The 24,118-nt window shown below is 42.2% G+C and overlaps 1 protein-coding gene across 1 annotated transcript; it reads left to right on the forward strand.

Moving 5' to 3' along the window:
- Positions 1–3,773: 3,773 nt before the first annotated feature.
- GPX7 (glutathione peroxidase 7) lies at positions 3,774–24,118 on the forward strand. The gene is made up of 3 exons (XM_061630456.1): positions 3,774–4,005; positions 15,738–15,999; positions 22,670–24,118. Exons 1-3 carry the CDS (start codon positions 3,799–3,801, stop codon positions 22,831–22,833), a joined length of 633 nt encoding a protein of 210 aa, XP_061486440.1. The 5' UTR covers positions 3,774–3,798; the 3' UTR covers positions 22,834–24,118.

Genomic DNA, 24,118 nt, shown 5'->3' on the forward strand with positions numbered 1-24,118 from the left:
TCAGGGGTGATGGGAGTTGTAGTCTGACAACATCTGGAGGGTCATGGGTGTCTCATCCCTGCTTTGCAGAGATAGTCATTATTTTCAGGAAAGTTTTAATGTTAATTAACTCTGGGTTCTCATCTGATTCAGACAATGTATGTAACTGATCTGTGTTTTGATTGGTTTTGATTATTTGTTTTCTGGTTATATTTTATTATTGTAAGCTGCTTTAGGGTCTACAAAATAGCATAAATGACATATAAATATTGCAATACATAAATCCTGCATGTATGCATACATTCTACAAGCATCATCAAGAAACTACATGGTTATAGATGTCTCAGAAATGTGGATAGAACAGGAAGTACTAGTAACTCATGATACAAAGAAAGGTTATTTTAAGTGTTTCTGTACTTTGGACCAAAGGGTGCTTCCAGATTGTTGCTGGGAGGGATTCAATCACATATCAGCAAATACAGGTTGCGCAATTTAAACTGATTTGGCAGCCTTGTGCAATAAGTCCACCTCCTCCAAAACAAGACTTTTTTCAATAAGGAAAGTGACTGAACAATGCACTGGAAAATGTGGGGCATAGAATCATAGAATAGTAGAGTTGGAAGGGGCCTATATTTGTTTTTAATTTTTAGTTACTGTAAACCGTCCAGAGAGCTTTGGCTATGGGGCGGTATTCAAATACAATAAATACAATAAATAAATAAACCCCATGCGCAATGCAGGAATCCAAATCAAAGCATACCCGACAGATGGTGGTCCAGCTGCCTCTTGAATGCCTCCAGTGTCAGAGAGCCCACTACCTCTCTAGGTAATTGATTCCATTGTCGCATGGCTCTAACAGTTAGGAAGTTTTTCCTGATGTCCAGTTGAAATCTGGCTTCCTGCAACCTGAGCCCATTATTCCATGTCTTGCACTCTGGGATGATGGAGAAGATATCCCGGCCCTCCTCTATGTGATAACCTTTCATGTACTTGAAGAGTGCTATCATATCTCCCCTCAGTCTTCTCTTCTCCAGGCTAAACATGCCCAGTTCTTTCAGCCTCTCCTCATAGGGCTTTGTTTCCAGTCCCCTGATCATCCTTGTTGCCCTCCTCTGAACCTGTTCCAGTTTGTCTGCATCCTTCTTGAAGTGCGGAGACCAGAACTGGACACAGTATTCAAGATGAGGTCTAACCAGTGCTGAATAGAGGGGAACTAATACTTCATGCGATTTGGAAACTATACTTCTGTTAATGCAGCCTAATATAGCATTTGCCTTTTTTGCAGCCACATCACACTGTTGGCTCATATTCAGCTTGTGATCAATGACAATTCCAAGATCCTTCTCACATGTCATATTGCTAAGCCAAGTATCCCCCATCTTATAACTGTGCATTTGGTTTCTTTTTCCTAAGTGTAGCTTTGCATTTATCCCTGTTGAATTTCATTCTGTTGTTTTCAGCCCAATGCTCCAGCCTATTAAGGTCCCTATGAATTTTGTTTCTGTCTTCCACGGTATTAGCTATGCCCCCCCAATTTTGTATCACCTGCAAATTTGATAAACATGCTCTGTACCTCCTCATCCAAGTCGTTAATAAAAATGTTGAAGAGCACTGGGCCCAGGACTGAGCCCTGTGGTACCCCACTCGTTACTTCTGCCCAGTTTGAGAAGGAACGGCTGATAAGCACTCTTTGAGTATGATTCTGGAGCCAACTGTGGATCCACCTGATAGTTGTTCCATCCAGCCCACATTTAGCTAGCTTGCTAATCAGAATATCATGGGGCACTTTGTTAAAAGCTTTGCTGAAGTCGAGGTATATTATGTCCACAGCATTCCCACACTCTACAAGGGAGGTTACCCGGTCAAAAATGAGATAAGATTGGTTTGGCAGGATTTGTTCTTCATAAATCCATGTTGGATCCAAGTAATCACTGCATTGTTTTCAATGTGCTTACAGATTGATTGCTTTATAATCTGCTCCAGAGTTTTTCCAGGGATTGATGTTAGGCTGACTGGTCTGGAGTTCCCCGGTTCCTCCTTTTTGCCTTTTTTGAAGATAGGGACAACATTAGCTCGCCTCCACTCATCCGGCACTTCACCAGTCCTCCATGATTTTGCAAAGATAATAGACAGCGGTTCTGAGAGTTCTTCAGCCAGTTCCTTCAATACTCTAGGATGCAGTTTATCGGGCCCTGCCGATTTGAACTTGTTCAAAGTGATTAGGTATTCCTTGACCATTTGTCTATCAATCTCAAGTTCCAATCCTGCCCCTTCTTCTTCATGTTTCCCAGGAGGGTCACAGATCCTTTTTGGGGAGAAGACTGAGCCAAAGTAGGAATTGAGGACTTCTGCCTTTTCTTTGTCATCTGTTATCATTTTGCCATCCTCACTGAGTTTACCTCATTGGGTAACAATTGCTTGATGCAGTGTTGTATAACCTCCACACAAATAGATCAGAATGAATCATTATTTAATAGCCAACCCTGTCTAACCTGCCCACAAATCTGTACAAAGAAATCAGGATAAATTCTCAATAAACAGGTTGTCTGAAAGTGACTTATATTAAGTGCTTATATGAAATTTCAATTTTAATTCCATCTTCTAATTGCTAAAGGGCTCCATTATCAGATGTGGTGGAGTCATCCATCATCCATCATGGCCAAAGCAACTTTCAGATAGATAGACAGATCTCATATTATGTAATAAATAATACCATTTTTACCAGTTGTGTCCTTTATATTGTAAGCCTGTAGACAGGGAGTGTCTTGCTTGTTGTTTTGATTAATATTTTGTAAGCCATTCTGGGAGCCTTTTCGGCTGAAGAGTGGGGTAAAAATTGCTTTAAATAAATAAATAAATAAATAAAGCTTTTTCTTTAGTGGCCAAAGCAACTTTATATGTATATATAAACTGTGTAATAATTTAGGTTATATTATATTAGTCTTGTATAGAAGGCCATAAAAATAACAACTATATACTGTACTAATGGTAATCAGTAATAATAATAGTAATATTAAAATTAAAATTACTATACTAAATAATAATGTATTATTAATTAAAATTAATTATAAAATAATTATAAATATACTTATAAAAATTAAAAATAATAAACATAAAGTCAGGATCATTCAGACCATAGTATTCCCGATCTCTATGTATGGATGTGAAAGTTGGATAAGAGAAAAATCAACTCATTTAAAATGTGGTGTTGGAGGAGAGTTTTGTGCAAAAAAGACAAATAATTGGGTGTTAGAACAAATTAAACCAGAACTATCACTAGAAGCTAAAATGATGAAACTGAGGCTACCATACTTTGGATACATAATGAGAAGATATGGGTCACGAGAAAAGACAATAATGCTGGGAAAAACAGAAGGGAGTAGAAAAAGAGGAAGACCAAACAAGATATGGGTTGATTCCGTAAAGGAAGCCAAACCTGAACTTACAAGATCTGAACAGGGTGGTTCACGACAGATGCTATTGAAGGTCGCTTATTCATAGGGTCGCCATAAGTTGTAATCGACTTGAAGGCATATAGCAACCACAACAACAACATACTAAATGATGATGATGATGAATCATTAGCCTGCTAAGAGACTTTGGGCATTAAAGTCCTTTGCAAATTGGACGGTGTGCACTGCAAACCTTTATACGCTCCGGTATTTGACAGGCGAAATCTTCAGTAATAAAAGTAGGTAGGATGGGGATTCAACTACATCGGAGGGAAAACTGTTGCAAATTCTTTTTACAGCAGCAGAAGCTCCTTTCCGGTAGTGCTTTGCGATGGTGGGGGACGTCAGCGCGGGACTTCTGTGCAGTATGTTAGACCCTGAAGGCAGTGTGGAGTACAAAGCGGATTCTTCCTTCCCTAGAGTTTTTCTTATTCCCTTAGCCATGCTGATCGTCATAGGAGCATTGCTCTTCTTAGCATTTTCTGCCTCCGAACAGAAAGAGGACAATTTTTACTCCTATAAAGTGATCAACATTAGAGGCAAGCTAGTCTCCCTGGAAAAATACAGAGGCTCGGTAAGTTTGCAAGGAGTTCAGCCTCTGCTGCTGCCGCCACAACTAACCAACGAGTCATCTTGGCATGCCTGCATGACGGACGGGGAGGGAGAATGCATATTTTAACCTGGCCTGACCGGTGTAGCGAATGTCGTTCGGGGCGCGTTGCTTCTACGGTTCTGTAATGCTCTATTAAAACAAAACGTTTGCAGCAGTCGGGTCTCTTTTCTGCTTGTGTGTGTTTGAGATGTGCCTTCCGACCAGGGTATCTTGCTGCGTATACGTGGCAGGCAGGGAAGACGGCGCCTTCCCTTCCATTCACTCGGAATGGGAACTGCTGGCGATACAACTGGAAGGCACATGGTTGGGATCCATGCAGGTTTTTTCTTTACTTAATATTCACAGATCTACATTGCAAGATGTTCGTGGAATGGAAAAAGGGCAGCGGCGGAGGAATTGTTAGCGTGCCAATGAAAAGCAGTTTGTAATTTTACAACCATTTCAAACTACCGCTGCTCTTTTAAATTCTAACGCTGGTATGTTAAGTGATGCAGACAGTTACCGGAAGAAGATGCGCTAGACAGCTGCTGGTTCCTCCCCAATGATGTCTTCTAATTTATCTGTTTTAGATATTAACGGTGGTAATTATGTTCTTTTCCTGAAGATCTGAACGAAGGGGTATCCCGTTAGGTTCCAATCAGAATAGACCTATTGAAATGAATGAACCAAAGTTAGTTATGCTGATTCATTTCAGTGGGTCTACTTTAAGTGCGCTTAATGTTAGCTGCAACCCTTACTTCATGCTCTTAAAAAGTGCTTAACAGGTAGCACCAAGGAAACATGTTTGCATACTGTTAACAAAAAATGTATACTGGTGGAAACCATGAAGATCTCATGGCTTCTGTATAGAGTTCATGCCCTATGTTATATGAGCAGTTTGTTTTTCTTCATGATCCCAACCATGAAGTTCCAAACGTCACTAATTTCTGATAGATTAGATACTGAGGGTAGAGTCACACTCCACTGAGAAATATCTCTACACCAACTCCATTGACTTATTGTGCAGCTCCTGTTCATTTCAATGGGGCTTATGCAGGAACATTTGTCAGTGGATTATTCCCATGTGGCATCTAGCTAGGAACTGAAGAGTAATATGAAAAATACCGTACCTTACCATCTGAAACAGAATAAGGTTTTCATGAACTGCACAAACAACTCCCGCTATCTAATCAATGCAGATAGGTAAAGCAATTAGAACTTTGCTTTTATCAGTCACAAAGTAAAATAGTTCTCAGAGGAGAGTGCCCTAACTTACAGGAAGACATAGACGTCATGCTGGCTCACACGCACGCACACACCCACTGACACCCTCCTCTGGAGGAAAAAACCGAATAGAGATGAACATTATTTTGGGCACTGATTATGTACAATGAGGTGGTGCTGGGAGACTGTCATTCGACAGTATGGCCTTTGGAATTCTGCAAGGCTCCATTCCCCCCCTCCCATGCTATTTAATATCTACATGGAACCGTTGGGAGCAGCCATCCGAGGATGTGAGCTGGGCTGCCAACAGTATGCAGTTGATACCCAGCTCTACATAGCGGTCACATCAGATCCTGAGCATGCAGCGCAGATGCTGGATTGGGGGCTGCAGGCTGTAATGGGCTGGATGTCGGTGAACAAGCTGAAATTAAATCCGGGCAAGACAGAAATGTTAACCAGAATTGGGGTTGTTGGCCCACTCTGGATCAGGTTGCACTCCCCATGAAGGAGAGGGTCCGCAGTCTGGGGATCCTTCTGGGTTTGGCGTTGCTGCTAGAAGATCAGGTGGCGGTGGTGGTGCGGGGAGGCTTTCGCTCAGCTTCAGCTGTTGTGCCAGCTGCATCCCTGTCTTGGACTCTCAGATCTGACCACCTTCACCCATGCCCTAGTCACCTCGCGTTTGGATTACTGTAATGTGCTCTATGTAGGGTTGCCTTTGAAGACTACTCAGAAGCTTCAGCTGGTTCAAAATGCAGCTGCCAGGATGTTAGCTAGAAAGAGCCACTTTGAGCGCATTATCCTGGGCTAAAAGAGCCATATTGGCTCCCAGTTAGCTTCCGAGTACAATTCAAGGTACTGGTTTTGATCTTTAAAGCCCTAAACGGTTTGGGACCTAGGTATCGTGTCTGCCCGCCTTCCCCTATTAGTCATGTCCATCTCACGAGAGCCAGGAAAGAGGGCCTGTTACAAGTACTTACTATATCTGAAGCCTGATTGGTGAATACTTGCAACAGATTTCTCTGTCATGGCTCCTAGACTGTGGAATATCCTCTCCTGTGAGGTAAGATCAGCCCCCTCTCTTCCTGTTTTTAGATGGCTGCCGAAGACCCATATTTTTATGCAAGCATTTGGTTAAATTTTTACCCTTTATGCAATTATACTGATGTTTTTAAGGATTTTATGGATTTGTTTATGTATGGGACTTTTTGGTATGTTTTTGTATTGTTGTATCTCTGTATGGTTTTATGTATGCCTTGTATCTTTAAATCTATGTAATCCTGCCTCGGGATCCACATTCCGGGTAAGAGGCGGATAACTATTTTTATTTTTTTTAAGAATTCATAAAAGTCAAGGATTGTGACCCCATCTGTGGATGACCATAAAGGGGGGGGGAGTACTGTAATTTATCAATCTATGAGTAATAAACACTTACCCAGTGTGAACAGCCTTCTTGAGTCAAACCAACAACTTCATATTGACCAATATCTGGCATTCAGCTCCAGATGATGGAGGGAAAAGGTATGTCATAGCAAGAATCAGGATTCAGTCCCTCTAATGCCATACAGTGGCTATTCTGAAGTGCACTGCATTTTGCTTTTGCCATTTGTGGATGGCTTCTAAAATCTACTGTGGATGCTTACATAGTGGGCTGGTTCACATGTAATGCTAAGCCAAACCATGGCTAAGTGTGAACACATGAGCAGGCAGGTACAGTAAACATTCTGGCTGCCTTGCTCCTCCCCCATTCCAACTGCTGCCATGCTAACTGTAGCTAAGTCCAGGTTTGCCTTAGCATAATAATAATTTTATTTTTGTCATCCACCTCTCATCCAGGTCCAGATTACATAGATTTAAAAATACAAAGCATACATAAAATCATACAGAGATTTGAAAATCAAAAATACATAAACAAATTCATAAAACCCTTTAAAACATCAGTACAATGGCACAAGGTTGCGTCTGAACCTGGGCTCATGGTTTGTCTCACTCCTGGCAAACCATAAATTGTAGCAATGGTTTGGCTCAGCATTATGTGCAACCTAGCCAATGGCCATTCTGTGTCCATTCCAATGGATATTCTGAAATTCAATGTGTCCCAAAATTTCAATAGCTATTTTGTGTCCTCATTTTGTCAATGCTTCAACCGGATACTTTTCTATAGCTTTGCTAAAATACTTACATTTCCACAGGATCCTAAAGTTTAGTGGCTTTGGTAAATGGCTGTTGGAGAAAATGCAGCAGCAATGGGAGATAAGAACCCCATCCTTTTCTGCTTATTTTTTTTTTAGAACTTGGTTATACTATTGCCTATTTAAATACTACTTTCTATAGGTAAAAGTATGGGGGGAAAGTATTAAAAATAAATGTTATTTTTATAACCCCTGTTGTAACAGTCCCCACCATTGTATCGCCTATTCTAGCCTTTGCCAACCTAGTGCCCTCCAAATGTTTTGGACTGCAACTGGCATCAGTCCCAGCCAAGACAGCCTGGTGGGGCTATGGCTGATGAGAGCTGTATTCCAAGACATCTGGAGAGCAAAGGCTCCTTTTTCCCACCTCTGTCTATGCTGTTATAGTTTAGGTGGTCAGAACATTGACAACAAATGTTCTCACCCCCTGAACTATCTGTAAAGACAAGATTGCACTTACGTTTAGTGTAATTACAGTTGCCCCTTTTCCTGGGTACAGACAACTGGTTTTACATCCAAATTAATTCTTTGCTTTAGTTTCATCCTAGTGTAGGTATTGCTCCCTGTTTTAATTACCCACATGCCCTCTGGACATTTTTGGAACAGCGCAGTGTGAAATGCTTGCACTGTACACTAGGTGGCACACTTGATTGACATTGTAAATCACAACTTTGATGTGATAAGGACATTGGTGGATAATTGTGTTGGCTCTTCATCTGTTTTCAGAAGCTAGAAAAGGTACGTTGCACACTGACCCTAGGCTGCTTAATATTGCAAATGACTGAGATATCACAAATGGGTAGTTCGTGACCTTTTTAAAAACTTGTTGGATTTTCTTCACAAAAGGTAAATCTGGCATTTTGATGCCAATATTGTCTTATGGATGTTGCAAAAAACTAGTATGCATGTTAAGCACCTATCCCACAATAAACATATGTCTGGAAGCAGCTTAACACCTAAGGCTCCGAGGGACAGGAATCTAAGGGACAGGGTCAATTCATCTGAAGGAGAAGAACTTGGGCTTTGCATTTGTGCTTGGATGTCTACATTGTTCAGTATAACCAGTAAAAACACTGTGTCAATTTAAACTGGAAATTTGCCATCTAGAAACAGAGTGCCTTGCATGGGCCTTCATGCTTCTGCAAAATTCACATATGAGCAAAAACTTTATGTCTCTCATTTTATCCCTGGGAAGAAAATTCATATGAGATCTTGTAATACATAATCTATTGAAAATAGCAGGGTTTTTTTTTTATGCAGCATTGACAAAAGCCAGTCCCGTCTCTGGCTTGGGAGTATTTCTGCATTTACACTACCCTTATGAGCATGTCCAGGCAGAAGATTCTCATGCTCTTAGTCCAGCATCATAGCTGGCTTTTTCCAGGCCCTAAGCAGCGGTAACGCAGCCGAAGCTCTGCTCATGGCCGGAGTTCGATTCCAATGGAAGGAGGAAGTTGAATCTCCGGTAAAAGGGGTCGAGGTCCACTCAGCCTTCCATCCATCCATGGTCGGTAAAATGAGTACCCGGCATATGCTGGGGGGGTAAAGAAAGGCCGGGGAAGGAACTGGCAATCCCACCCCATATATATGGTCTGCCTAGTAAACGTCACAAGACGTCACCCTAAGAGTTGGAAACGACTCGCACTACAAGTGCGGGGACACCTTTACCTTTACCTTTTGGGGCCATCTGAACGTGGACCACACTGGGAAATGGAAGGTATTGAAGGCCTCATATTAATACAAGAAGTTGGGAGCTTCCAGAGTTATTCAATTATGACAAAGACAAGTATATGCACAGAGAGCAGTGATTCCAGGAATAAGCAATTTATAGGTGGCATCCCTCCAGAAATATTTCCCACTACACCTTCTGTGATAAGCAAAAATAGCATAACTGCATGAACCACAACAAAGCAATTGTCATCTCAATAAGTGAAGGTCTCAGTCTGAATTTATAAGTGTTAAGCCTGCAGGTGGTTTAAAATAATAGATCTCTCTTCCCCACACCTCCCCCTAATTTCCAATCTAGATGTTATTGAAACTTTTCCAGCCAATAGGCCTATAATCAGTTTTGCCATAAGAGCTTGCCCTGGAATAGTAGGATTTTTTTTTTAGTCTTGCTTTACTAACGATGGCCTCAGCCACCACTTTACTGTCCACCAGATTAATTATTCTAGAGTCACCCCATGCACTGTTTTGGTTCAACCATTTATTTATTTATTTATTTATTAAATTTATACCCCGCCTTATGGCCCAAAGGCCCTCAAGGCGGCTTACAAAAAAACACACGAACATAATACATCAATAAAACATAATAATCAATAAAATAATACAGTTCTCAAAATTAAATAACAATTCTCAAAATTAAATAACAAATAACATTTGCAGTAACTAACTATAAAATAAGGTGATTCCCACATCATAACGTAACAGTCAGAAAAATAAATAAAAACAAAACAGAACAAAGCAGTAAAAACAAAGAATCTTCCATGGTCTTCTTCTCCAAAGTAACCTCAAGGCGACTCCAAGTGCGACGCTAAGTTAGCACTTTGCGCGACACCGGGCGCTGCCTCAGGCAGCCCCTCTCCTTTATATACCTGGAGCAGAGAAAAAACAGGATGGCAGAGTTGTGGAGTAAGTGTCCACAGCTGCAGCAGCATACAGAGTGTCTCAAACACAGCATCCTTCCACACACACACACTTGCTCCCTTTTATCCTGAAATATGTCCAAAGCAATTTTAAAAAATCCTTGTGCATTTTGCTACTCAGGTAGCTTCTTTATACTTCTTCGGGTGCATGGCAAACAAACTCCCCACTTTGTTGTCTGTTTTGATCTGTGCAGAGCCAAAATGCAGAGTGCAGCTGTTTGTTTTTGTTGCACACCCATCAGGATAAAAACTGTTTGCAAGTGTGGCCATTCCTAACTGATGCCCTGTATGATGGAGGGGAAACCTTTGGACCCCCAGATGCAACTCACATCATCCCTTGCCACTGGCTATACTGACTAGGCTGATGGGAATTAAGAGTCCAACAGCTGGGGGGCCATAGGTTACTCACCCCTATCCTGTGTGAAGAGATGCTTCCAAACTGGGGATGGCAAAGAGAGGCTGAAAAGGTCTAAGTTCTGGATCTAAGTTCCATGGGTTTTAAAAGAGAACATAGAGGTCTGTTTTAGTCCAGATTTAAAAAATGCCATCACTCAGAAAAAAGGCAAAGGCAGTTATTGTAAAGGTGTCATGGCTCACAACAAGGGTGGATATTGTTACAGTGCAAATAAAACACTAGCTAACACTCCACATCTTTGGCTCCTCTTAAAACTTGTAGTTGCTTGTTTAGTTATATTATCTTTTAACTGTCCAAAAAGCTGTTAGCCTACATGGGACTCTCAGGAAGTTTCCCATTCAGATATTGATCTGATCCCGATACCCTTAGCTTTAGAAATGAAACTACAGCGCCTAGTAAAATCTTCTTAAATTTATCTAAGCATTGGTAGCAACATTGGTCCCATGAACAAGAAACTAAGAGCAAATGAGTGTGTGTGTGTGTGTGTTGTGTGTGTGTGAGAGAGAGAGGGGGGGAAATGTGTTTTACACGCACACACAGGTCCTGCAACAAGATGTTGCAGAGTGGAGTGCTCCAGCCGCTTGGTTCCATTCATCTCCCATTTTTCTGTTCCCCTCACACACACACTGTATGCCCACTGAGCATGCTCATCGATCTGCTTTAGTTTTCTTTCCTCCCTTGGTTTTTTTTTCTTAAATATTTTTATTCTACTCCAAGCCTGCTGATAGCTCCCTCTTGTGTGTGGTGATGCCATTTTGGTTACATAAGTGTATTGTAGGAAATTCAAAAAGGCCAGAGACAAATGCTTGAATCTTCTTTATTCCAGCAACTCACTCAGAACTTTAACTACCAAACTCCACACTTTCCCCCCAAACACTCCAACCCCACCTTCTCTGTTCTATTCCTCCCAGGACCTTTTCATGTCTTTTAGTACAAATCCCAATATGCAATTTACCTAGCACAATATCACAATAAGAAATGGCACTCACAATCTAAACCTTGAAAAATAGAGGGAAATGTGTGTCATGCTGACCTCCTACTCTTGAAAATGTACCACTATACCACCACTAATTAATTCATACATTTATGCCATCTTAAAAGGACCAGCTCAGGACTTCATGGCCTCCATGACTACCATGGCACTGTCTCAGTTTTTTATTGGCCTGACACATAGAGCAGGTCATACACTTGATATAGTTCTTGCATTAAGGTGTGAAAGGGTGGGTTAAAGAAATCCCATTATCGTGGTTAGTTCATTTCCTGGAAAGGTTTGGTCTCATGGCAGGAGTTTCCTCCTGCAGTGGTGGGGACCCATTAAAATGTTCCATACCCAGAAACTTATGGAACCCACATGATTCCTGAATGCTCTGGGGAATTTTGTGCAGATGGGGCTAGTGATCCAGTTGAGGCCCTAGTCTAGGTATGGAATGGTGAGCTGCATAGGGCCATCAACAAACTCATTCTTCAGTGCCCTTTCTGGCAGTATGGAGTCCATATATCTCCTTTGCAATTTGGAGGACTGACAGTGAGGTAGGGTCTGACAATGGTTGAAGTGCAAATTGTGTAAGATTCACCATGAAGACAACCAATCACGTTAGAGCACACGATTGTGCCTGTTGCATGGTGCTGAAGGCCATGAAGAAAGCTTATTTCAGCATCTCCATCGCATCCTTGAGTAGTATCTGGCAGAATTTGTCTCAGGGATTATTAGCACTATAACCCTCAGAAACCTGCTGGGACAACTTTGCAAGGCATTTTGCCTCTGTGATGAATTGGACGCCGTTGTTGTGATAGGTTCAGATGAGGTGCCTGATGCACCAGCTAGTGTAGTTTGGTGAGATCAGTTTAAGGTTTTGAGGCCTGGGAATGTGGACAAAGTGTTTGCAGCAGTTCATGTGCCCTCTTGACCCTTACCCATCATGGCTGATTCAAGTAAGCCAGGAGGGATTGACTGAGTGGGTCTAGAATGTGGCAAATTGCATTTTTACATGGGAAAGTGGTGCCTTCTACTTGTAAAGAGATGATAGTATAAAAAATATCCACCCTGGAACCAGGGATGTATGATTACTATATCCCAGCTGCAAATACTCCCTTTTGGGGGAAGGTGCTTGAGAGGGTGGTGGCAGCTCAGCTCCAGGCAATGATTATCTGGATCCATACCAGTCTGGATTCAGGCCTGGAGTTGGGACAAAATTGGCCTTCGTTGCCCAGATGGATGACCTTTCATCAGGAGGAGGACAAGGGGAGTGTGTCCTGCCTGAAGCTGAGGAATTCAGACGGTTCTGTGAGTTTTTTTCTTTTTATTAAAGTGATAAAGATATCAGCATGCTGCAGGATGGGCTCTAAGGAAAATAGCCACTTCAACGCCTCAAACGCCTGTTGGGCTGCCTAAGTCCAGCAAAGGGCCCAGAACCTTTTAGACAGTCAGTGAGTGGGGTGGTCTCATTCGAGAAGGTGGCAATGAAATGGAGGTAAGAGTTAACGAAGCCCAAGAAACGCTGTAGATCCTTCTTAGTTCTAAGTGGGTGCCAAGAGAGCACACAGCGCACCTTCTCCAGATTAATCTCAACTCCCACGGGAGAGATGCAGTAGCCCAGGAATTCCAAGGTGTTTCAGTCAAACCCACACTTCTCTAGCCTGGCGTACAGGTGATTCTAATACCGCCTTCACATGGGCCTCATGCTGCTCAGTGGAATCAGAGTAAATAAGAATGTCATCTAAATAGACTATCATGAAGCAGTCCAAATAGTCCCCAAAAGTGTCATTCATAAAATTCTGGAAGACAGCTGGTGCATTCAACAAGCCAAAAGGCATCACTAAATATTCAAAGTGTCCATAATGGGTCTTGAAGGCAGTCTTCCACTCATCCCCCTCCTTTATTCAGACCAAACTGTATGCTCCGTGTAAATCCAGCTTGGTGTAGATTTTCTCCAATCATAGGCACTCCAACATCTCACTGATACGAGGCAAGGGGTGATCTTGTTCAACGCCCTGTAATCCTGACAAGGCCATAGCTCACCATTCTTCTTGAGAAACAGCAAGGGAGCACCGTCAGGGGACTTGGATGGACGTATGAACCCATATTTCAAGTTGGTATCCAGGAATTCCCTCAGTCCTGCCAGCTCTGGTTCTGACTGGGAATAGATGCACCCTGAAGGAATGCTAGCCCCCGGTAACAAGTCTATAGCACAGTCATATGGGCGGTGGGGGAGCAACATGTTCTTGCTGAACATGTCTTTAAAGCCTTGATACTTTTTCAGGCAATCCTCTGTCAGGGAGGTAGCTGCCAACGTGACATTTTCAGATTGCTTGGGGGGCTGACAATGCTGCTCACAAAAGTCTGATTGCAACTTGACAGTGGCTTCTTTCCACAAGATGACAGGATCATCCTGAGTCAGCCAAGTCATCCCCAACACCACTGGGAAGCGGGGCAGCACTGCCAGGTAAAATTACATCATTTCCATGTGGCCTGGTAGCTCCTTTCTCAGAGGCTTGGTGGCTTTATTGACAGACTCTGACTTCAGTGGTCGGCTGTCTATGGTCTCCATGGATAACGGCGTCTCGAGTTCTAAGGTTGGCACATGGTGTTGTTTTGCAAATCCAAATCCATAAAGTTGGTGGAAGTGCCTGAATCCAGCATGGCATAAACTTGGAGAGCTGGACCTTTGGGCACGCTGAAGTGAATGCGTAAATGCAAGGCAGATCTTGGCTGTAAAGGTTGTTCTTGAGGTCAATTGCTTGCGGTCAATCCTAGCTCTCAGACTTCTACAAGGGCTGGGATTTGGAGTTTTCCTGCACAGGAGCCTTTTCCAATTTAGATGGACAGGACTTGGCCAGGTGTCCAGCCTTCCTGCAGTACAAACACAGCCCCTTCCTTCTATGCTTCTCCTTCTCTGCCTCTGTCAGACGCGGTTGCACCACTCCTATTTGCTTGGGCTCCACCCCCAGAGGCAGTGAGGTTCCCACGCTGGGGGGAATGCAGCCGCAAGAAAGCAGTATGGGGGCCAGGGAACATGCCGACTCAGCCTTGCGCTCCTGACAGCGACCTTCAAGCCAGCTGTCTATCTGCAGGCACAATTGGACCAGCTCAGTGAAAGTGCTCTGTTGTGAGGCTCTCGCCAGCTTATACAGAACCTCTGCACTGAGTCCGTGTTGGTACAAATACATTAAGCCAAAGTCATTAAAGTCCGTTTCTTGGGCCAGGATGCAAAAGTCATTAGTATAGGTCCCCACTAAGTTTTTCCCCATGCTTCAGGTTCCTCAGCTGGCAGGACACAGTCTCTTTCTGCTGGGGGTCTCGAAAGATCTCGGCCATGGTGTAGATGAAGGCATTATACTGGGCCAGGACAGGGTCGTTCCAGAGCAATAACGGTGTAGCCCACTGGGCAGCTTCTCCCTCCAGGAGGCTGATGGCAAATGCCACCTTCATGTCATCAATGGGGAACTCTGACTGTCACACTCGCACGTAAAGCTCACACTGGGCTAGGAATGTGGAGAAGTGCTCTACTTTCCCTCCATATTGGGCTGGCATTCCCACCTGGTACTTGATTCTGGGTGCTGGTTGGGGCTGAGTGGCTCCCTGTACTTGCTGCGTGAGGATCCCGTGGTTCACTAGCTGAGCCATCTGGAGGAGCAAGGCTTGATTCTTTGCTGGCAGAGACTGGGTTTCGGCTTGAAGGCTCTGAACTTCAGTAAACAAGGCTTGCAAGGCTCCATGGATGTCCTCCCCTGCTCCACCACTTGCTTCCATTTGTTCTATCATGAAGGCGTTGAAGGGAGAAGGTGGTGGCTGAGTCAGACTGTCCTGCCTGAAGCTAAGGAATTCAGACTCGGATGGTTCTGTGAGTTTTTCTGTTTGTGAGTCTCTTTTCTCTGTGAGTCGTAAAACTTACTACACTTTCTAGGAACTTTTGCCCTGTCTAACTCTAACTAAGCATCTCTTCTCAGCTACAGACATTGACTCAGTAAACATCAACTCTGATGAGTTTTTGATGCTCACTGAAGACTGATTTGTTCATCCAGGCATTGACTAGACATTAATGCCAACCTTGTAGTATTGTCTACCTTACAGTGGATGTGGTTGCATTTATTAGTTACTCTATTTTTGTATGAATTTTAGTGAGAATGTATTTCTATAGTTGTGAATTGCCCTGGATTTTTTTTTTAATACAGAGTGGAATTTATAAATGTTTTACATAAATATATAAATACATGTCCTTCACAGTGTTATTTTCCCTTCAGGTATCCTTAGTTGTCAATGTTGCAAGTGAGTGTGGCTACACTGACAGCCACTACAAAGCCCTGCAACAGCTTCAGAGAGATCTTGGCTCATATCATTTTAATGTGCTGGCCTTCCCTTGTAATCAGTTTGGACTGCAAGAACCAAATACTAACAAAGAAATCGAGAATTTTGCCAGGAAAACATATGGAGTCTCCTTTCCCATGTTCAGCAAGATAGCAGTCAAAGGGACTGGGACAAATCCAGCCTTTAAATATTTAATTGGTGAGTACAGCAGACACTAAAACAGCTAGCTTTGAATGGCTTTACCCTGAAAACTGTAGATGATTTATGACAGCAAACAATACCATGTCAGATTGCGGGGGGGGGGGAAGAGGGCACAGCAAGGTTGGCAACATTCAGCAAGGTCTAAGGGCCAACTCTTTGACACATTAAATATTATATTGTGAAAAAGCAATCTGTTTTAGGAGCATTAGTTATGATTATTTTCTATCTCCCAGGAACTCAGTAGGATCTCAGTTGAGGTTTAATTGTGTTGTCCTTCAAATTAAAGTAGCAAAGAAATTTCTGAATCACAGACAACTTAAACAGGGGTGTGAGTGTGGATGGCCTCCTCTACAGGTTTCACTTAAACTTTTCCAGATATTGTTTGTGCAATTTTTTGAGTGTGGGCAGCAGTTGGAGCTTGTGCCTCCTAGGGTGCTTCCAGATGACCTGTTTACTGAGTATTCATCCTGATTAGATTAGACGGTGTTACATCACAGCATGTGATTATTCCACACTTTGCAGTGCATTTCCCTATCACCCAGAGCTTGGAAGATTACTTTTAAAAAGTAATAAATTACAGTTACAATTACTTGGCCCAAAAAAGTAGTAATTACCGTTACAATTACAATTGCTCTGAAAGTAACTGATTACTTTACTTTTTCTCAAAAGTAATCACTACAATTACATTTCAGTTACTTTTTTAAAAAAACTCCTACAAGGTGCTGGCCTTGGCTGCTGCACATCTAAGAAGCCTAAAACAATATTAAAAATAAACACACACACACAGGGGGTAGTAGAATAAAAAAAATTATCCATAAGATTAACATAATGGCATAACAGAATCTCACATCCCCCCCAAGCAATGAAGATACCCCAACTCTTGAAATCAAATTTTACACTTGAAATGCTTTTATAATATGTTTCTGTTATGTCTCAAAAGAACAAGATGCTCAAAGAGCATGTCAGACAAGGAATGTCTTTTTACAGTCATTACGTTGCCACCAGTACTGAACAGGCGTTCTACTGCGGTGCATGAAGGCATGCCTGTGTTGTGCTGCAAAAAACACCGCAGCACACGTGGAAAGCCATGGAGTGATGACACTTCCCTGCTGGGAGACCTCAGGTACCTCACCAGTTCCTCCTCAACAGTGTCCACTGCTGACTTCTTGCCCTGGGGCAGAAACTTAAAGAAGTCATCTTCTAAGTCATCTCCTTCCTGGTCTTTATCTGAAGACTGATCACTGTCCTCATTAAGTACACCCATCTTTATTTCAGCTTTCAACAAGGCTTCCATTGTGTATCTAAGAAAGAGAGAGGATATGTTAACACATATATGTTAGGAAACCATCATCTGCTCTTCATTTCCTGATGCTTGTCATGTCCCCTGGTTCAGGGTCCAGCCTGAGCCTGTGGATGATGACATGGAAGGTAGGAAGGTGACCAAGTCACCACACTCATGGGGCAGCACAGCAGACCCTTAAGGATTACCTGCAGCAACCCAAGGTTGTGATGAGGAGCCCCAGGAAGAAAAGGTCCAGCCCCTGCCTACCACCTTAAGCCCTCTGATGCCTCCCTTGAGACAACATTTCCCTTGGAGTAATCCACCCAAAGGGCTTCCCTAATGTTCTTACTTGTTGGTATGGGTGGTGGCCTGACACGATTCCAGCCGATCTAGTTTGAAGCAAGGGTGTACGCAGGCTGCCAGAAGAAGCAGATCCCTGCCAGATCCCCACCTCTCAAGGGTTGTCTGCTGCTGCTTCAGCATTTTGGGAGGAGGGGTGTCATGCATTGGTTCAGGAAGGCTGTGGGCAACTGGCACTGCTTCATGCCCTCCTCCTCCTCGTGCACAGGGCCTCCTTTCTGAACCTCACTTTCTAGTTTTGCCTCCTCAGGATCAACAAGCTGTGACTCAAGTGGCCGCACTAACTGACTGCTGCTCTCAGCAGCAAAACCTGCAACAGGCGTCTCTGTAATAAACAAGAGATAATGCTCCTATATGGGTGAACTTCAGCTGTGATGCGCCCCCATCTCTTCCCCATGCTGCAAGATCCCCCAGTCAGAGTGGAAGTAAGCAGGTCAATAGCACAATTAAAAGAGATCCTATTTGCTCACTGAATAACCCTGCCTGGGCCAGTCTAACCTACTATCTCACAGGGTTGTTGTGAGAACAAAATGAGACTAGGGTTCAAATCCCCACATAGCCATGAAGCTCACTGAGTGACCTTGGGCCAGTCACTGCCTCTCAGCCTCATGAAAACCCTATTCATAGGGTCACCATAAGTTGGAATCAACTTGAAGGCGGTACATATATTTTTTATTTTGAATATGATGATTATGATAATAAATATGCAGCATTTCAAATTAATTCTGTATGAGAAGCATTCCATGCCAAGCTTGGAAAACCAAGGATGAGGTATAAAATGTAGACAAAAATACTTTTGACAAAATGCCGTTTATATTTTATATATATGAGCCTGGGTAGGGAACATTTAATCTAGCCTACTTGCTTTCAGCAAGAAGGGTTAAGTGCCTTCAGGCTAGGGCAGTCACCAGAAGGCCACAGCAGAGACAAAGGAGCCTAGTGTTGTGGGGATGTTAGATGGGAGCTTTGGGGAGTAAAGATGGAGGCTCCTGAAGGCTGCAATTCTAAACACACTTACTAAGGGATTAAGCCCCATAGAACTCAACAGGACTGACTTCTAAGTAGATATAGTTTGGACTGTGCTGTTGGTAAACCTTGACTAGGGTTCTTCTGCAAAGACATCCATATCCAAGCAGGGTTGGCAACCCCCTGCCTGGAATACCCTGCCCTTATCTTTTAATGTGGCTGCTCCAAATGTTTTTACAGATTTGACCCTTTACTTCAGAAAGAGGTCTGAAAAATGAGTAAGAGTAAGAAGTATCTTTTAAAATTGTTCTTTTCAATTCACTCTTGAATGAACATCATACCTAGGGCAGATCCACACCATTCCTTTAAAGCACATTCAACACCCATTTGAAGCACATGAATCCCACCACAGAATCATGGGAACTGCAGTTTGTTAAGAGTGGTGAGAACTATAACTGTGAGGGGGAAATGACACTTCCCAGAATTCTTTAGGGGAAGTCATGCGCTTTAAATGCGAGTTGGATGTGCTTTACACATATTGTGTGAATCCGCTTAATAATTTTTGCCTGCATGTAAATTGTTTTAATTAATTTTTCAAAATGGAAATAAGCTATAAAGTGTAGTGGGTGACCATGGGCTACTCACCATTTCTCAGCCTATCTGCCCCTCAGGATGAAAACAATGGAGAACCATGACTACCCCAAGGCATACTTAAAATGTAAAGGAAGTATTGTACAACCATAGTATGCAATTGGATACTTATAGGGACACAGCATGACAAAACTGGGTGGAAGTAAAAGTTCTACACTTAGGAAAAAGAAACCAAATGCACAGTTATAAGATGGGGGATACTTGGCTCAGCAGTACGACATGCAAGAAGGATCTTGGAATTGTTGTTGATCACAAGCTGAATATGAGCCAACAGTGTGATGTGGCTGCAAAAAAGGCAAATGCTATATCAGGCTGCATTAACAGAAGTATAGTTTCCAAATCATGTGAAGTATTAGTTCCCCTCTATTCAGCACTGGTTAGGCCTCATCTTGAGTGCTGTGTCCAGTTCTGGTCTCTGCACTTCAAGAAGGATGCAGACAAACTGGAACAGGTTCAAAAGAGGGCAACAAGGATGATCAGGGGACTGGAAACAACGCCCTATGAGGAGAGACTGAAGGAACTGGGCATATTTAACCTGGAGAAGAGAAGACTGAGGGGAGATATGATAGCACTCTTCAAGTATTTGAAAGGTTGCCACACAGAGGAGGGCCGGGATCTCTTCTCAATGATCCCAGAGTACAGGACACAGAATAATGGGCTCAAGTTGCAAGAAGCCAGATTTCAACTGGACATCAGGAAAAGCTTCCTAACTGTTAGAGCCATACAACAATGGAACTAATTACTAGAGAGGTAGTGGGATCTCCGACACTGGAGGCATTCAAGAGGCAGCTGGACAGCCATCTGTCGGGAATGCTTTGATTTGGATTCCTGCATTGAGCAGGGGGTTGGACTTGATGGCCTTATAGGCCCCTTCCAACTCTACTATTCTATGATTCTATGAAAATATTTATATAAGCATGACTATCAAATATGTTTATTTATATAACCTGTAAAGATATTTATAGTGCAATCCTATGTTTGTTTACTCAGAAGCAAGTCCCAATGTATTCAATGGGGCTTACTCAACCAGGGAAAACTGCAGCCTCAAGTGATAAGGAACTTGTTCTTTTAAGAAGTCCTTTAAGTTGAGAGCTTATCCCAGTCTGCGTCTGTGTTGAAATTGCTTTTTAATATGTTTTTAAATTTTTTCTTAAAAAAAAGTTTTTAAAGCTTTTAAAAATGTTTTTAAAGATGTTTTGTTTTAATATATTTTAAACTCTGTTTTTATGATTTTTAAAGTGTTTTTAGTGCTTTTGTTTGCTGCCCTGGGCTCCTACTGGGAGGAAGGGTGGGATATAAATAAAATAATAAAAATAAATAAATAAACTTCATTCATTTTTTTAAAAAATGAGTATTAGTTTCCTACATAATAAAAACTGTGATAAACCCTGCCTAATTTCTTTAAAAATAGGGTTGGAGGGAGAGAGATTTACAACACAAACACAAGTCTGCACTTTACTCACAATCATGAAAGGGCGGGGTTGCAGCCAGAGCTTTGAAAAATTACTTTAAACTACAACTCCCATCAGCCCCAGCCAGCATGGCCACTGGATTGGGCTGATGGGAGTTGTAGCTAGAGCATGATCTGTTTAAAAAAAAGTTGTGCAGGGAGGGTTTACGTTTTGGTGTATATCTCGGGAATTAGACCACCTAGAAACTTTTTTTTTAATTGAAGCGGAGAGTCCAGAGAGTAAGGGGTGGTAGCCAGAGAGCCAGAGCCCCCCCCCAAAACCAGAGACTCCAGCCGAAAACACACACACCGGGGCACACACACACACAAATCATCGTCACTCACCTCCACAGCTCTTCGCCATTCTGCCTTCCTTGCCCTGGCTTTTTCCTCCGGCGTCCATTTTTTCCGCTCAGAGTCAGACGCTAGCAGGCTCCCCCTGCCTATTCATCTCTTCCCTCGTGCCTCCTAACACAGATCACGAGGGAAGAGACAGTCTGCGCAGAGGTCCAATCAGTGTGAGGCACATGTCTTGTGTTAACCAATCACAGCCAGGAGCTGACTTCCCCTTGTTCCCGCCCCCAAGTAACGTCCAACCTAACGTGAAAACGTTAAAGTTGAAGCTGAAAAGTAGGGAAATTACTATTTGTTCCGTTACTTGCCAAATGTAATGGAATTACCCACTCGTTATTTAAAATGGTAACGAATTAAAAGTTATTTTTAACGAGTTACTTCCAAGCTCTGCTATCACCTCCCTTATCTCAAAAAGTCCAGTCTTTGGGAGAAGTGGGTTTGTTGAGCAAGACCTCACAATCAACTATAATTAACCTGAATTTGCTGTGATGTGATTAAATCCCATCTGAAAATAGTGACAGTTTGAGAGCTGTAAGATGGGGAAACTCCTCCTGTCTCCAGTCTCATACCAGAAGCAGAAAGGCTCCCTTGAAAGGATCACTAAGTGATCTCCTCAACCCATCAGCGAGTAAGCTGAGAGAAACTCAGGGACTGCCTGGGAGAAGAATGGCAGCTTGTGCCCAGTGACAGGAAAATCAATATCTGATTACTCCCAGAAGCAGTTGATTAAAATTAAGATTTGGACACTGGGGAATAAAATGGTAAACCTCAGCATCCTGTTCCACTTCCACACCCATCTCCACCCTATTTTTTTGAACAGAGCCCATTCCATGTTTCATTTCCCTCCTCCACATCCACAAGTGGGCAAGTGCAACCCTTATTCTAATTAAGAATCAGTCATTTATCCTGCCTCTGTGATAGTAAGCAGGGACACTTTCAGACATATTTATTTGCATAAAACTTGGTTGTTAGCCTGCACCTTCTAGTATAATTATCCCATCACTTTTCTAACTGCAAAAAGTCTGATAAAAAAGTGGCAGAAAACGTCACTGAAAGTGTCAAATAGCAATTGCTACCTATCAATATTACATAAACTCTGTGTGAACATATGAATGCTTAATAAACAGGTGATGTCATATAGCTTCGGTGCAAGTTTTGTTCAAAAATATCAGCATGAATGGTTAATAAACAGCTAGTCTAGAAGCAATGCAGGTGGGCTGGTTGAGCCAGTTTTTAAAATTGTTATACTGTTAGATATTTGGATAGGTTGCTGGCACACACCTGAAACCTTCTAAAATATGATCAAGTAAGATTGTTTTTCTCTTCACACTCTACGTTCCCTTACTTGGGGATAAATTCTGTTAAATGCACTTGCAATTGGGGCATTTGTCTTCGATCCTAAGCACTTCTACCTTCTAGCACAGAATTGATACTTAGCTTTTCTAAGATGTTATTCTTAAGCTCCATTTTTATTTTGCTTCTATTTTATTTTGACCATCAAATTTCTTTCTTCATAATCTCACATTCCTTTTTCTTCATAACTGAATAATAATAAAATTATATGTGACTTCCCCCTTCTGTTTATAATTTGTTTTTCTCTGTAGAAGCCACTGGTGAGGAGCCAACTTGGAACTTCTGGAAATACCTTATAGATCCAAACGGGAAAGTGGTAAAAGCTTGGGACTCTACTGTCACTATTGAAGAAATAAAACCTTACATCACTGAACTTGTGAGGAATATCATCTTGAAGAAAAAGGATGAACTGTGATTTTTTACAAGAAAAATTACATTAGTTTTTGTACGTCTAATTATCATTTGGATCATTATTTTAGCTCTTCACATTCCTAAAAAAAAGTGTGTAGTCAATAGACATTTGTCAACATGACTTCTTTTAACATAAGTTAGTTTCATCCTCCAAGTATTATTTTTTTTAAGTCTTACATTCAATCCATTATTCTGAGTTAACTAGAAGGAAATAATTTTGTTGGGGTTGAGGGGAGGGCAACCATATCAAAGGCCTGGGATTTTTTTAATTTCCCATTTCAAGTCACTTATTGATTGTGGTGAAATGAAGAGGCGATTAGGATCTCTCTGCAGGCAGATAACCTCAGCTCAAATAGAATCAAATAGAATCTGGATCAAAGTCCCTTCTGTGAATGGAAAGGCGCCTTTCAACTCATTAATCCCAAACTGTTGCATTCCTGTGTTTTGTCCATTGTCATTCATTTTTCTCGTGTTGATTTACTGTTATTTAAAAAGCAAAACAAATCTTCCCTGCAATTGCAGTGCAGTGCTTTCAGGTGTGAACTGGCATGTTAAGGAAGAGGAGTGGTTGATGATGTTTTTGGTGACACTGTGTAATCCTACCTTTCTGGCCCTCTTAAGATCCAGAGGTATCCACACTTTAAAGTGGTGAAACTAATAAGAAACTTCTAACCATCTCAGTCCTTTGTGTGGAGAAACGTGGAGAAACAGACAAACTTTGCAGAGGAAGGGGAAAAGCCTTCTCAATGGCACATCAGCATTAGAGCACAATCATGTAGTAGTAGTAGTAGTAGTAGTAAATAATAATAATAATAATAATAATAGAAAATACCTACATCCCGCTTATGCAGCAAGTGTAAACTAGGGTCATAAGTTTTGCCACATTTCTCCAGATTCAACATGGAATGGGTAGGTGCCACTAAAAGAACTGCTTTCCCCTCAACATAGAACTGGGGTATGTGGCCTCTAGTTGTTGTGGACTACAACTGCCATCAACCCTCACCATTTGTCATGCTGGTTGTGACTGATAGTTCACAACAGCTAGAGGCCACCAGGTTGGTTTCCCATGGTACAGAAACTAGATAATGCTCAAACAGAGGATTGGAACTTGCATAGCATCATCATCATCATTGTAAATAACTTTTTGTTGTTGTCTGGAAGCATCCATATATTTCCTCCATAGCAACCACATTGTTGGAATTAAGTGACTTGACTCAGAACAGGAGCTATCTCTGCTTATAACCACTGGTGAAAGGAGTGGATAATTTTTGTTAACTGAACCAGAATAA

The sequence above is a fragment of the Rhineura floridana genome, chromosome 6 (genome assembly GCF_030035675.1).
Source record: "Rhineura floridana isolate rRhiFlo1 chromosome 6, rRhiFlo1.hap2, whole genome shotgun sequence".
NCBI lineage: Eukaryota > Metazoa > Chordata > Lepidosauria > Squamata > Rhineuridae > Rhineura > Rhineura floridana.